Consider the following 14,047-nt stretch of genomic DNA (forward strand, 5'->3'; position numbering starts at 1 on the left):
ACTGTGAGCACTGTCAGAATCCAGAGAAATGAAGGTTTGGTGGAGTTTGGCTGGTCAGACCTTCGTGGAGGAGGCCTATCTTGACTTGGGGCTTGCCAGTGGTCAAGGGTGGGTGGGATTCGAGAAGAGAAGAGGACAGTCTGCTGGGAAGTGCAGAGAGTTGGAGCAAAGGCAAGAATGTCCATGGGCAGGGTAATGGCACCCCATACATCCTGGCCAGAGTGGGTTTGCTTGTTAAGGAATGGTGGTCTTCAAGGAAGCCCTTTGCACGGCGTGTCCGTCTGCTGTCAGTGTCGTTTTCTTTCAAGTTGGAAGGGCCCTGAGAGAGTCCAGTGATTCTTAACTGATTGTTTTTGGTTTTGCTCTTTTTTTTTTTTTTTTTTTGTACATATTATGGACAATATTGACGTGCTCAACACACCACACCCACAGCCAGTCCCCTCCCCACTCTACCCCTGTTTTCTCCCTCTCAGGGGAGAAGATGTATAGGCAAGCAGTGATAGCATGGGAGCGCTTGGAACCTTCCCAAACACATAATAAAAATACCTTGTTTGCAAACCTCACTACTTACGCCATTACTGGTAAAAGTTGCCCACAAGAACCTTCACAACCATGTGACATCATGGTTGAGAACCACTGCCTGGCCAGCCTCCATATTTTATAGACTGGGAAATGGCCTTTTTAGAGTGAGTGGAAATGTGACTCCAGGGCCTAAGTGAGTCTTCAGACCCAGCCACATTCGAGTTGTAACGTCACATTGATGGTCTGCGTGCTCTGATCTGGTGGCCGAACCTGAAGTCTCGCTCTTTGTTTCCACAGCATATGCGGTGTGGCTGGCTTCTCTTTCTCAGTTTTAGCAGGTGCTTCTGAGAGCTGGCTCCTGTCCCCGGATATAGGTCACATTGGTGCCCCTCACATGGTGACTTGTCACAGGCTGCAGTGGGAACAAATCCGGAAGTCGCCCTTGGTGGCAGGACTCCCCCACCCCCCACAAGAGGATGGGCTCTGCCTGGTTGGGTTATCAACGGAAAGGTCCCCTCAACCCTGACAACACAGGAAGCAGCTGAGTAAAACGGCAGGCGGGCACCGTGGCCAGGTTTCTAACCCTGCCAGGATCTTTTTCTTTGCTGTAAACAAAGAGGAGGGTAGGCCTTCTCCGGAGGCCCAGGTCATGGACTTCTGTGCTCTGACCTCACGTCCCTTGTGTGGAGAGAAGCTGCTGGTCTGGGGCCTCTCATCCCAGAAGACCCACAGTGAGGGACTTGGGTAGGGAAGACTGCCTGAAGACGGTGCTGGGGACGGGTCAGATGTCGGAAATCCTAGGAAGGAGGCCTTGGGTTGTTTCTTTTTTTTTTTTTTTAATAATTTTTTTAATGTTTATTTATTTTTGAGAGAGGGAGAGAGAGACAGTGTGAGCAGGGGAGGGACAGAGAGAAAAGGAGACACAGAATCTTCTGCAGGCTCCAGGCTCCGAGCTGTCAGCACAAAGCCCAACACGGGGCTCCAACCCACGAACTGTGAGATCATGACCTGAGCCAAAGTCAGATGCTTAACTGACTGAGCCATCCAGGTGCCCCTGGCTTGTTGTTTCTTAAAGTAAGTTTAAAAATTTCGATCAAAGCAGTACATGCTTTAAAAAAGATCAAATAGTATTGAAAGACTCGTAGTGAAAACAACCATCCAGTGCCCACCTCCCCATAGAAGCTGTCACCTCTAACTGACTGTTTCTTCCAGCACTTGCCTCCAGATCTCTAAACGATATGCTTACACTGCTGTTTCTTGATTTATCTGTTCTATGCATTATCTATTTACTTCCTGCTGTGATGGATGAAGATTTCACTTTCTTGCACCATCCACCTCCCTCCCCTGCCCCCATCTCCCAATATAGTGACAGCTCTGCTTTAACCTATGTTTAAATTTTTTTTTAAGTTTAATTTTTTAGAGAGAAGGAGAGCAAGCAAGCAGGGGGTGGGGAGGAACAGAGAGAGAGAGAGAGACAGAGAGAGAGAATCTTAAGCAGGCTCCACACTCAGCACAAAGCCCTATGCAGGGCTTGATCCCACAACCCTGGGATCATGACCTGAGCCAAAATCAAAAGTTGGACACTCAACCAGCTGAGCCACCTAGGCTCCCCTAACGTAAGTCATGTTTAAAGCATCTACATCATTATTTTTAAATGTTTACTTATTTATTTTAAGAGAGCACAAGCGGAGGAGGGGCAGAGAGAATCTCAAGTAGGATCCCCTGTCAGCACAGAACCCAACCCAGGGCTTGATCTCACAAACCCTGTGCTGAAATCAAGAGTCAGAAACTTAACCAGCTGAAACACCCAGGTGCCTCAAAAGCATCTATGCTATTAAAATCTGTAAATGTGAAATGTGTGTAAATCACAAGAGAGCTAAGTAATGTCCTTTCATTTATCTCCTTTCTTATATGGCTTTTTGTTTTATTGCAAAATTAGAATTTTCTCCCTTCCTTCCTTTCTATTTAATATTCCTCCTTTTTAATTTTTTTTTTTTTTTTTTAACAGCTCTATCATATCTGTTACTGTATTAGATCCTCTTGTCTGCCCAGGAAGTTACAGTTAGCCCAAGCTCTATCCCTAACTAGCCAAGTGACCTTGTATAGGTCCATCTTGTCTCTCAGCCTCAGTGTCCTCAGGGAGGAGAACTACAAACCTGGCTTGTTCTCATTCTAAACCTCAAAGCCCATCCCCCCAGCTCAGAGGTGGTTCCTGTCTGAGCAGTCTCTCCTCCGGGGTGTGGCAGCCAGGACCTGACAGATATCTGGCAGTGTAACAGAAACAGGGTTGGGGTGGAAGGCTTGGGAGCAGGTGCTGGTTTGGGTGGTCCAGCTCATCCTGCGGTCTAGGGGCTGCTCCGTGGGGTACTGTGGGTGTGTCCATTGCTTTCTGTTTCTCTCCCACCTCTTCTGGTGATTTCTATTCAACACAGTCTCTGCTTGTCAGGCGCACCATAGTTCCCAGACTCCCCAAGCTCCTACCCCGCCTCCCTCTCTCTTTGTACCACTCCTGCTTATGTTACAGCCAATGTTTCCCCAAGCACTCATGCAAATACTAACACTTTTTTTGTAACGGCTTGAATTATTCACATGTTCTGCAGTTCACCCATGTGAAACATACAGTTCAGTAATTTTTAGTATATTCACAGAGTTATGCAACCATCATCCTGATCAATTTTATAACATTTTCATCACCCCAGAAAGAAGAGACCTCATGGCCATCAGCAGCACCACCTACTTCCTCCAGTCTCCACCCTAAGCCCAGGCAACCGCTAATTACTTAGTGTCTCTGTTGATTTGCCTACCCTGGACATTTCCTTAAAAAGCATATTATGCTTCTTTCACTTAGCAGATTTTCAAAATCCATCCATGTTGTAGCCCATGCCTTTAGACCCCATTCCTTTTTGCAGCTGAATAATATTCCATAGGGTGGATATACCATATTTTATTTATCTACTCATCGGTTGATGGACATCTGAGTTTTTTCCACTCTGGGGCTGTTACAAATAATGGTGCAGTGAACATTCATATACAGGTTTTTGTGTGGATGTATGTTTTCAATTCTTGGGCTTATACCTAGGCATGGGATTGCTTAATCTTATGGTAACTCTATATTTATAACTTGTAGGGACTGCCAGACTATTTCCCAAAGTTACTGCACTATTTTATATTCCTAGCAGCAAAATAGGGGGGTTCCAATTTCACATCCTCAGCAATATTTGTTATTATCTGTCTTCTTGATTGTAGCTATTCCAGTGGATGTGAAGTGATAATTCACTGTGATTATGATTTGAATTTCCTCAATGGCTAAAGATATTAATAAATTTTTATGTGCTTTTTGTCCATTTGTATGGCTTTTTTGGAGTCTATCCTTTGCCCATTTGGGTTGCTTTTCTATTATTGAATTTTAAAAGTTCTTTATATCCTCTACACATATAACAGGTATATGACTTCCAGATAGTCTCTCCCATCCTGTGGGTTGTCTTTTACTTTCTTGATGCTGTTTTTTGAAGTAACAAAAGTTTTACATTTAATTTTGATAGTGTCTATTAATAGCTAATAAAATCAAATATATGTTGATCTATTTTTTCTTTCACTGCTTGTCCTTTTGATGTCATTATGTATTCCAAAGTCACAAAGATTTACTCTTGTGTTTTCTTCTAAGAGTTTTATTGTTGTAGCTGTTGCATTTAGGTCTTTGGTCCATTTTGAGTTAATTTGTTGTGTGGTATGAGGTCAAAATCTACCTTCATTCTTTTGCATGTGGATACCCAGTTGTCCAGCACCATTTGTTGAAAAGCGTATCCTTTCCCCTTTGAATTGTCTTGGTGCCCTTATCAAAAATCAATTGACCGGGGCGCCTGGGTAGCTCAGTCGGTTAAGCGTCCAACTTCAGCTCAGGTCATGATCTCACGGTCCGTGAGTTCGAGCCCCACGTCGGGCTCTGTGCTGACAGCTCAGAGCCTGGAGCCCGTTTCAGATTCTGTGTCTCCCTCCCTCTCTGCCCCTCCCCTGTTCATGCTGTGTCTCTCTCTGTGTCACAAATAAATAAACGTTAAAAAAAAATTTAAAAAAATCAATTGACCATAAATGTGAGTTTATTTTTAGATTTTCAATTCTGTTCCATATCTTGATACCACTACCATACTGTTTTAATTATTACTGTAGCTTTGTAGTAAGTTTTGAAATTGGGAAATGTGTGTCCCTGGTTTTGTTCTTTTTTAGGGATGTTTTGAATTTCTGTATGAATTTTAGAATCAGCTTGTCAGTTTCTTCCCAGACACCAGCTGGGATTTTGATCGGGATTACATTAGATCTGTATCAATTCAGGGAAGATTGCCATCTTAACAATATTAAGTCTTTCAATCTGTGAAGATGAGAGATCTTTCCATTTATTTGGGTCTTTAATTTTTGTGACAATGTTTTACAGTTTTCAGAGTATACATTTTACACTTCTATTTTGCTAAAGTTATTCCTAAATATTATATTATTTTTGATGCTGTTGTAAATAGAATTATTTTTTATTTCATTTTTTTGATTGTGCATTGCTAATGTATAGAGATATAATTGATGTTTGTGTGTTGATCCTGTATCTTGCAACCTTGCTGAACATGTTTATTCATTGTAATCGTTTTTTAGTGGATTTTGTATGTAGAATTTGCCAAATTACCCTGGCTAGGACCTCTAGTACAATGTTGAATAGAAATGGAGAGAGTAGACATCCTTGTCTTCTTCCTAATTTTCGGGGGGAAAGTATTCAGTCTTTTACCATTAAGTCTGATATTAGCCATGGGATTTTTTGAGCTGTCCGTTATCTCGTTGAGGAAGTTCCCTTCTGTTCCTAGTCTGTTGAATGTTTTTGTTGTGAAAGAGTATGAGATTTTTGTCAAATGCTTTTTCTGCATGTACTGAGGTGATCCTGTGGGACTTGTCCTTTATTCCATGATATGGCTTATTACATTAATTTATTTTTTAAATGTTTATTCATTTTTGAGAGAGAGTGACACACACACACACACACACAGCGTGAGCGGGGGAGGGGCAGAGAGAGACACAGAATCTGAAGCAGGTTCCAGGTTTTGAGCTGACAGCACAGAGCCCAATGGAGGGCTGGAACCCACGGACTGTGAGATCATGACCTGAGCCGAAGTCCGACATTTAACCGACGGAGCCACCCAGGTGCCCCACATTAATTGATTTGGGGATGTTGGTGTTAAACCAGTCTTCCATTCCTGGGATAAGTCTCACTTTGTCATGATACATAATCTTTTTTCTATGTTGCTGGATTTGGTTTTGTTGGGAAACTTTTATTGAGCACTCTCTACCTTACCAAGCTGTTTACATGGATTATTGTGCTTTTGTTTTTCAAAGTCTATGAGGTAGGAACTGTTATTATTCCTCGTATCAGAGGTGAAGAAGATGAGGCTCAGAAATGTGCTGTCATCTTCCCAAAATCACACAGCCAATAGTGGCAGACAGGATTCTAACCAGTTCACCATCCCACTCTCACGTGATAAACCACCTCTCACGAATGTTATCGATGCTGGACATGAGATGATTTCCAGATGACATCCGTTGTTTTCATTGTTTTTAGTTTCCCTCTGTTTATGGCAAGTGATACTGGTTCTCTATTAGTGGTTGTAATATGAGCTTCCTTCTAATATATAGAGTAAAAGTGAAAAGTCTTTTTAAAAAAATATTAAGTAAATAATTGTAGAGGCTTATATAGGGCATGACTGCATATTCCATTTAAATTATCTGTGTTATCAGTAGGGAAGGAGAAGGAATGGGAAAACTAGAAATGAAGATATGGCCAATTCAGGTCATGTCATTTTGCCAATGTTGTCAGGGGATTCAGGTATGCTCATGCATTCTCTCATCCCATAATTCCTCAGTGCTTAATCTGTCTTCAGCACTCTGCTAAGGTCTCTGAGGTTTTCAGAGATGGGTGAGAAATGGTCTCTAACCTCATGAAGCTTACACATGCATGCATCATTCCACCCTAGGGAGGGCATATATGTTTTCTCTCATGGGTGAACACAGATTGGTTGCTACTGGCCCCCTGGAGTTCTGTATTTCATGAGAAGGATTCTGAGGCTGCCTGTGAACTCTGAGAAATAAAGACATTATCAATTAGTAACAGTTGCCCTGACATGGGAAGAGGAAGTATCTGTACTCGTGACCCTTCTCAGGCAGAAAGCATCACAAGGGAGGTACTGCTGATGTACCTAGGAGTGGAATTGTTGGGTCACATGGCTACTCTAGGTTTTAAAATTTGAGGAACTGCCACACTGTTTCCCAAGTGCTGCACTAGTTTATATTCCTACCAGCAATGTATGAGGGTTCGGATTTCACCGCCTCACCAACGCTTAAGAAGTCCTGGGAGTTCCAGGGAAGGAAGGAACAATCATGTGGTAGAGGGAGAGACCTTGAAGGGTGAGTGAAATCAAGGTCGTATGGTGATAGAAGGAAGAGAGTTAATTTCATAGATAAGTGTTTACAAAATATTGAAGCTTTTCACTTTAAGTGCTCAAATGTTAAATATTTGAACCATCAAAATGGAGTTCTTTCTAAAATATAAACAGGTTTTTTTTCCTATTTATATTCCTTTTTCTGCTCCCCCACTTTTAAAATCCTGGTATCTTGGACATAGCAATGCAATTCTTGATGTTTTGGGCTCAATGGCCAATCTACTCATTGAATAAATCTTTATGTAGCTGCAAGGGTGTGCTTCATACTGTACTGGGAAGCTGGGTGTGAGTTAGACACAGCTCCTGCCCTCGGGGAATTTTTCATTTAGGGCAAGGAGAGAAAATGTGATAAAATGTGTAATAAAGCATTATGGATGCCCTGAAAGTAGGGACACGCTGGGTTTAATGAGGGCCAAAGGAGAAAGTGAATTCCGATAGGGGGTAGGAGAGTCAGAAAGGCCCCTTAAGGAGGTAACCATTCCTTCCAGTCTCCTCCAGCACTAGGATCATTCTGGCAGTGTATGAGGTATTTGGTGACTTCTGTGTACTGTGATATTGATGATGCTTCTATAGGCTATTGAAATATATAGAGTTCTGGGGCGCCTGGGTGACTCAGTCGGTTCAGTGACCAACTTCCGCTCAGGTCATGATCTCACAGCTCGTGAGTTCCAGCCCCGCATCAGGCTCTGTGCTGACAGCTCAGAGCTTGGAGCCTGCTTTGGATTCTGTCTCTCTCTCTCTCTCTCTCTCTCTGCCCCTAACCCACTTGCATTCTGTCTCTGTCTCTGTCAAAAATAAACATTTAAAAAAATTTAAAAAGTATATAGAGAGAGTTTTGCTTCTGTATGTGGCCCAGATTCCCACACCTGTGTGGTCCCTCCCCATCCTGCATAGCTCTGCCTCTCCCTTCCCTCTACCACTGTGAGGCTTCTTGCTCTCAGCATTGTGGCCTCGCTCATGGCTTTATTTTATCCACAGGCAATACACTAAAAGTGCTGTGACGGGGGTTGGAGCCACAAGGTTTGACCACTGGATAAGTGCAGTGTTCTTCTAAAACTCTTCCCTTCCAGCCTGTTCAGGATAAGCCACACAGTCCATTTTGGTGCCATCTATGGAAATCCTGTAAAGTGTGCACAGGTGACTGTGTCCCTGCTTGGCCCCCACACCTGTGAAGAAGCTGACTCTGGCCTGTGAAAGGGTCTCAGCCGCAGGGGAAATACTGACCTGTGGAGCCACATCCTGTCACAGCAAACTTGGGTGCCCCACACAGTCCCCAACACACTTAGCATACACTCATGATGGAAGAGCAGGCTACACTCCAGATTCCTTCTTTGAATTTTTCCTTGCTCCGTGAAATGCTGCTCAAGAATATATTTTTTAAGGGGGACAGTCTAAGCCTCCTTTTTATATTTTTATATTTATTTACATATTTACTTATATAATATCTAAATATAAATATACATATATTTATAATTCTTTGAAATTATGTATTGTTTGCTTTCTTTTTTTAAAAATTTTTTTAATGTTTATTTATTTTTGAGAGAGGGAGAGAGACAGAGCGTGAGTGGGGGAAGGGCAGAGAGAGAGGGAGACACAGAATCCAGAGCAGGCTCCAGGCTCTGAGCTGTCAGTGCAGAGCCCGATGCGGGGCTGGAACTCACAGACTGTGAGATCATGACCTGAGCTGAAGTCGGACACTCAACCGACTGAGCCACCCAGGCACCCCTGTGTTGTTTGCTTTCTAACTGGATAGATTTTCAGGGAAAATATTTCCTGGCCTTTTGATATTTATGAGACCCAAAGGTGACAGTTCCCTAATCTTTCTGGGTTGGCAGAATCTTGTTCTTCTTGAGCAGAGAAAAAGCAGCCAAACTGCAGCCAAAGGAAAGTCCTTGGTATGCCTTTTATAAAGGCACAAAAGTAGGTGTGGTCTAGAAGAAAGGGCACAGAACTGGGAGTCAAGATATCCCCTTTCTGCTCTAGCTCAGCCACCAGCTGACCACATGACCTTGAAAGACCGTTTTCACTTCTCAGTAACACCGGGCCCTCCTTAGAAAAACAGCAAAAGCAACACCTGTCCTCTCGAAACTGCAGGGTAGTTGTGACTGAGGAAATCAGTATGAAAGACCTATAGAGTTGCGATGTTGGGAGTGGAGATAATAATAATGCCCTCTTTTCTTACAGAATTGTTGCAAAATTTGATCCATCCATTCACTCTGTTTAAAAAGAGGCCACCCACCTGCTGACATTTACTCTGTGCCTGCTTTGGGCAGCATTCCACATCCTGTAATGTTATATAACCCTCAGAGTAAGTCACTGAGGGCAGGGACTGTTGTTAAGTATCACCCTTTTACAGGTAAGGAAACCGAGGCTTGAGAGGTTAAGTAATATGCTTATGGTCATATAGCTAGTAAATGGCAGATGATGGATTTGAACCCGCAGCTCAAGCGCAACTGCTATACTTAGCCTGGTATTCCGCTTCAGTAAAAATATCTTCCTATGTTTTCCTTTCCCTTCCAGAAAGTCAAATAGAAAATGACAGTGCAACTCTTTCGCTTACAGAGTAGCAGGGTTTAGGGTGTGGTTAGTCAGAACCTGCATTCCCAAAGCCAGGTTCTCCTGGCACCCACTCGGCCTTCGCCCACCCCTCCTGCCCGGCGTCCATCGGTCATCCCAGCCCTGGTGCCCCCAAAGCCCTTCTCAGAAGCAGATGGCCCGTGAGACCAGTGTTCTTACTTCTCGGTGAAACCAGGCCACTGTGTTTGAGCTTGTTAGAAAGATGCTGAGTTTAAATCTGCCATGAATACCCCACCCTGGGAGGTGGTAGCTGTGTGTGGTAAGTGATGCTCCCAGAACGCAGTTAATTTTTAAGTATTTTTATTAATTTCTCTTCCAAAGTAGCAAAAGAGTCACATGTTCATTGACTATGAAGAATTATTCTCACTTAGAAGATTGCATAATAGGCAGGACACTTGAGCCAGAAAACAAGTACTTATTTTCACGTATACATGTTAAAATTTCCAGAATGTTTCCTCTTTCTTTTTTTTTTTTTAATGTTTATTTATTTTTGAGAGAAAGAGTCAGGGCATGAGCCGGGGAGGGGAAGAGAGAGAGAGAGAGAGGGAGACACAGAATCTGAAGCAAGCTTAAGCTCCTGGCTGTCAGCACAGACCCTGACATGGAGCTCAAACTCACAAACTTTGGGATCATGACCTGAGCTGAAGTTGGATGTTCCACCGACTGAGCCACCCAGGCACCTCAAGAATGTTTTTTTCTTTCTGACTGATGTGGATGGAGTTGGCAGTGACTTATAGCGGTTGAGTTAAAAATGTCTGATTTCCGGGGTGCCTGGCTGGTTCAGTGGGTTGAGCGTCCAACTTCAGGTCAGGTCATGATCTCACGGTTCATGGGTTCAAGCCCCACATCGGGCTGTGTGTTGACAGCTCAGAGCCTGAAACCTGCTTCAGAATCTGTCTCCCTCTCTCTCTGTCCCTCCCAGACTCGTGCTCGCTCTCTTTCTCTCAAAAATAATAAACATTTAAAAGAAAATGTCTGATTTCCTCCTCCCTTGGGCAGTGAATGATCTGCAAACAAACCCAGGAATCCAGTAGAGAAGTTTCATTTAGAAGGAGAAAAGAAAGGTTGCATTAACTGAAATAAAGACTCCTAATTCACTGGCTTGTAGGCTGGTCATTTGCTGATTCTCTTCAAGGGAAGTGCAGGCATCTTACTGTGTTAAAGGGAAAGCCTTAGGGATTATTCTGGTAGGTGAGTTATTGTGAAGCCTGTGAAAAGTCCAGAAGAAATGCAGGTTGCATGAGAAAGATGAAGGGAAAGACCATGGCAAGTAGGAGTCAGGGAAGGTGAAAGAAGAGACGATGGATGAGAGCTGGTAGTGTATATACACTGAGCCTGAAGTTTCCGTGAAAAATTTCAAACTTCTGTAAAATTGGATACAAAAATATAATAAATCCCTGTGTAAGCATCACATAGCATTACCAACTATTCACTCACGGCCAGTTTTGTTTCTTCTGTTGTTACTCACGTCCTCCTCCTCTAGTATTATTTGGAAGCAAACCCCTGTATCATTTTATCCGTATTTTAGTAGGCATTTCTAGGCGATAACTCTTTTCAAATACAACCTTGATGTTATATCTCAAAAATAATAACACTATTTCCTTAATGTTATCAGATGCCCAGTTACTAGTAAATTTTCTAATTCCCTCAGAAATGGTTTTCTTATGGTGGGTTGTTTGAAAGAGGATCCAAATAAGGTGACAGACACACTGCGATAGTCTGATAATGGGCTATAGCTTCCCTTCCGTGTCTTTTTTTCCCCCATGGAATTTATTTGCTGAAGACACTGAGTCATTTGTCCTGCAGAGTTTCCCATAGATTGTATTTTACTATTTATATCACTGTGGTGATATATCAATGTAGTGATATTCTAAGATGTTTTTCTGTCCTATACATTTCTTGTGAATGAGTGTCAAAGGCTTGATTAGACTCCGGCGTTTCACTTTGGGTCCAGCGTTTTTCATAAGATGATGGTATGGTTTTCCGTCAGAAGGCACCTAATGTCTCATTGTCTTTTAATTTAGTGATGTTAGCAGTTGATGATCAATCAGTGCCTCTCTCCATTTTAGGGGCTGCAATTTGGTTATCCAGTGGTCGGTTTGTATAGGAAAAGCACATTAAATACTTGCCTTTTTCCTTTTATTTACCTACTTTCAACACAAAGTTTGGTTCACTGGCATCTTCCAACAATAACAAAGTAATAAAAACCAAGATGTTGTTAGGTATCTTTAGGATCTCATGGATTTAGACATATTTGACACTGCTTCAGGTGCATTGAGTTATGCTAACTGATGCACAGTGTCCCATCCTCGGCCAGCAGAAGCTGCCTCAGGTTGGCTCCTGGGTCCCTCAGACATAGTCATAGATAGAGAGCTGCTTCCTTGCTTTCTGCTGCGACAACTTGTTCTAAGCCTTTCTTACACATTTCCTGTCCCAGACCTGGACTGAGCTGTTTCTCCAAGGAGCATTGATGTTTTTAGCAGGAAATGGTATTTGCAGACCACAGCCTGGCACTCAAGTTGCTCATTGCTCATGGGTTGGTCATTGTGTCTTTGTCTTTTTGGGGCACAGAACTAGGAAATAAACACACATACACATACATACAGACAGACATATGTATGTCTATTTAAAGTTAAAACACGTGATGACTTCTTATTGATAACCTCGAATTCATATTCAGGACTATTTGGTTTACGTGGTCTTATATCTCTTTCTCTCACATCAGGAATGCCAGTTCTCAACACCACCAGGGATGATAGAGCATTCCATAATTACTAATTTATTTTACCTCACACTGCATTCGGACATTCTCACTGCAACAGCACACCAGTATAATTAGTGGAAAAAAGCTCGAGATATTTTTTACAACACTTCATTGTTTTTAGAGTATCTCCTACCAGAAATGTAGGCTCAAATTTCTGAATTTTTAAAATCACTTGGAATAGGTCCTTTCTGTATAGTTATGGCAACAACTAATATAAATATACCTTCATTTGTTTTATTTTACTTTGGTGCGGGGTGGCAGTTGCTTTTTAAATTTAAATTTTATTTTAAATTATATAAAATATATGGTTTCACAGTCAAATCTACAAAACAAGGTATATTCAAAGAATTCTAGCCTCTATCCCCAACTTCTTAACCATGTTCCTGCTTATCGCTCTTCCCCATAGGTAGCCACTTTTTAAAATCAGATGGTTTATCCTTCCATTGTTTGTTTGTTTAATATTTGTGTGTGTATATGCATCACTGATTTCTTATATAAATGACAGTATACTGTATACACCATATCCTGGAGATGACCCCACAGTTGTGGGTAAGATAGATTCCTCATTCCTTTTACTGTTGCCTAGTACCTCACTGTGTGACTGTATCATAGTCTGTTCAGACAGTCTTCTGTTGAGGGACATTTTCATTTTCCAGTCTTTTGCTATTACAGGCAGTTTTGCAGTGAATAGCCTTGTGCATATGCCTTTTTGCGCTTTTATCAAAGTGTCTTTGGGATAGTTTCCTAGAAGTGGGATTGCTGGTCAAAGAATAAAATGCTCATATAAGTTTGTTAGATATTGCCAGATTTCCTTCCTTGTGCCATTTTACATTTATACCCTTACCAACAATGTTTGAGAGGACCTGGTTCTCCACAGAAGTACATGTCAACAGGTATATGTCGTCACACTTACGGCGTTTTGCCAAATCTGTCAGTGAGATACGGTATCTCCATGTAGTCTGGACTTCTCTTACTATAAGATAGGGCTATTTTTTTTTTAATACCATCTTTCAGGTCCTAGGGATGGAGCCCAGGCATTTTATTATTAAGAAGCTGTTCCTTCGGTTCTTTGGCACAAGCAGAATCCAGAACCATTGAGGCATAGTGTTTGAAAAGATCGAGCACAGAGGCCGGTGTGAGATCGATCTTCATCAGGATGAGTAGCCTTGCAATGTTAAGTCTGAGCGCTTGGAAGGCAGCACAAAATCTGGAGCTGGAGAAACCTGGGTTCCAACCCCAGCTCCACACTCACCAGCACTTGACCTTGTGAAATTACTTAAATTCTGAGCTTCTTTTGACTCTTCTGTAAAATGGGAATAATCATAGCACCTACTTTTATAGGGTTGATGCAAGATTCAAATAGTGGAGTGCTTGGCACAGTGTAAGGGCTAAAGAAATATTATTATTATTATTATTATTATTATTATTATTTTTATTATTATTATTTGAGTGAAGAGAATTATTAGGGCTTTGGAACTTGTAGATCATTATGCTCTATAAAGTTACTAATCCCTCCTATAAAATGAACTTAATACTAATGTAAGAGGGGCACCTGGGTGGCTTAGTCGGTTAAGTGTCTGACTCTAGATTTCAGCTCAGGCCTTGATCTCATGGTTCGTGAGCTTGAGCCCCATGCTGGACTCTCTACTCTATAGTCTGCTTGGGATTTCTCTCTCTCTCCTTCTCTCCCTGCGTCTCCCCTGCTCGTGCTCTC

General features: G+C 42.1%; 1 protein-coding gene across 7 annotated transcripts in view; it reads left to right on the forward strand.

Annotated features, from left to right (window-relative positions):
- Positions 1 to 14,047, forward strand: part of CYFIP2 (cytoplasmic FMR1 interacting protein 2) — a 127,396-nt gene that overhangs the window by 4,986 nt on the left and 108,363 nt on the right. Inside the window, exon 1 of one of the 7 annotated variants that reach the window (XM_060634836.3) lies at positions 6,717 to 6,957. The exons of 3 other annotated variants lie outside the window; for them this stretch is intronic. In XM_060634836.3, the coding sequence (XP_060490819.3) occupies positions 6,858 to 6,957 (100 nt within the window). In that variant the 5' untranslated portion in view covers positions 6,717 to 6,857. Of the gene's footprint in view, positions 1 to 6,716; positions 6,958 to 8,952; positions 9,349 to 14,047 lie in introns of those variants that run through there. 3 more of the 7 variants (XM_060634838.3, XM_060634843.3, XM_060634837.3) reach the window with 3 other exon arrangements.

The sequence above is a fragment of the Panthera onca genome, chromosome A1 (assembly GCF_046562875.1).
Source record: "Panthera onca isolate mPanOnc1 chromosome A1, mPanOnc1 haplotype 2, whole genome shotgun sequence".
Classification (NCBI taxonomy): Eukaryota; Metazoa; Chordata; class Mammalia; order Carnivora; family Felidae; genus Panthera; species Panthera onca.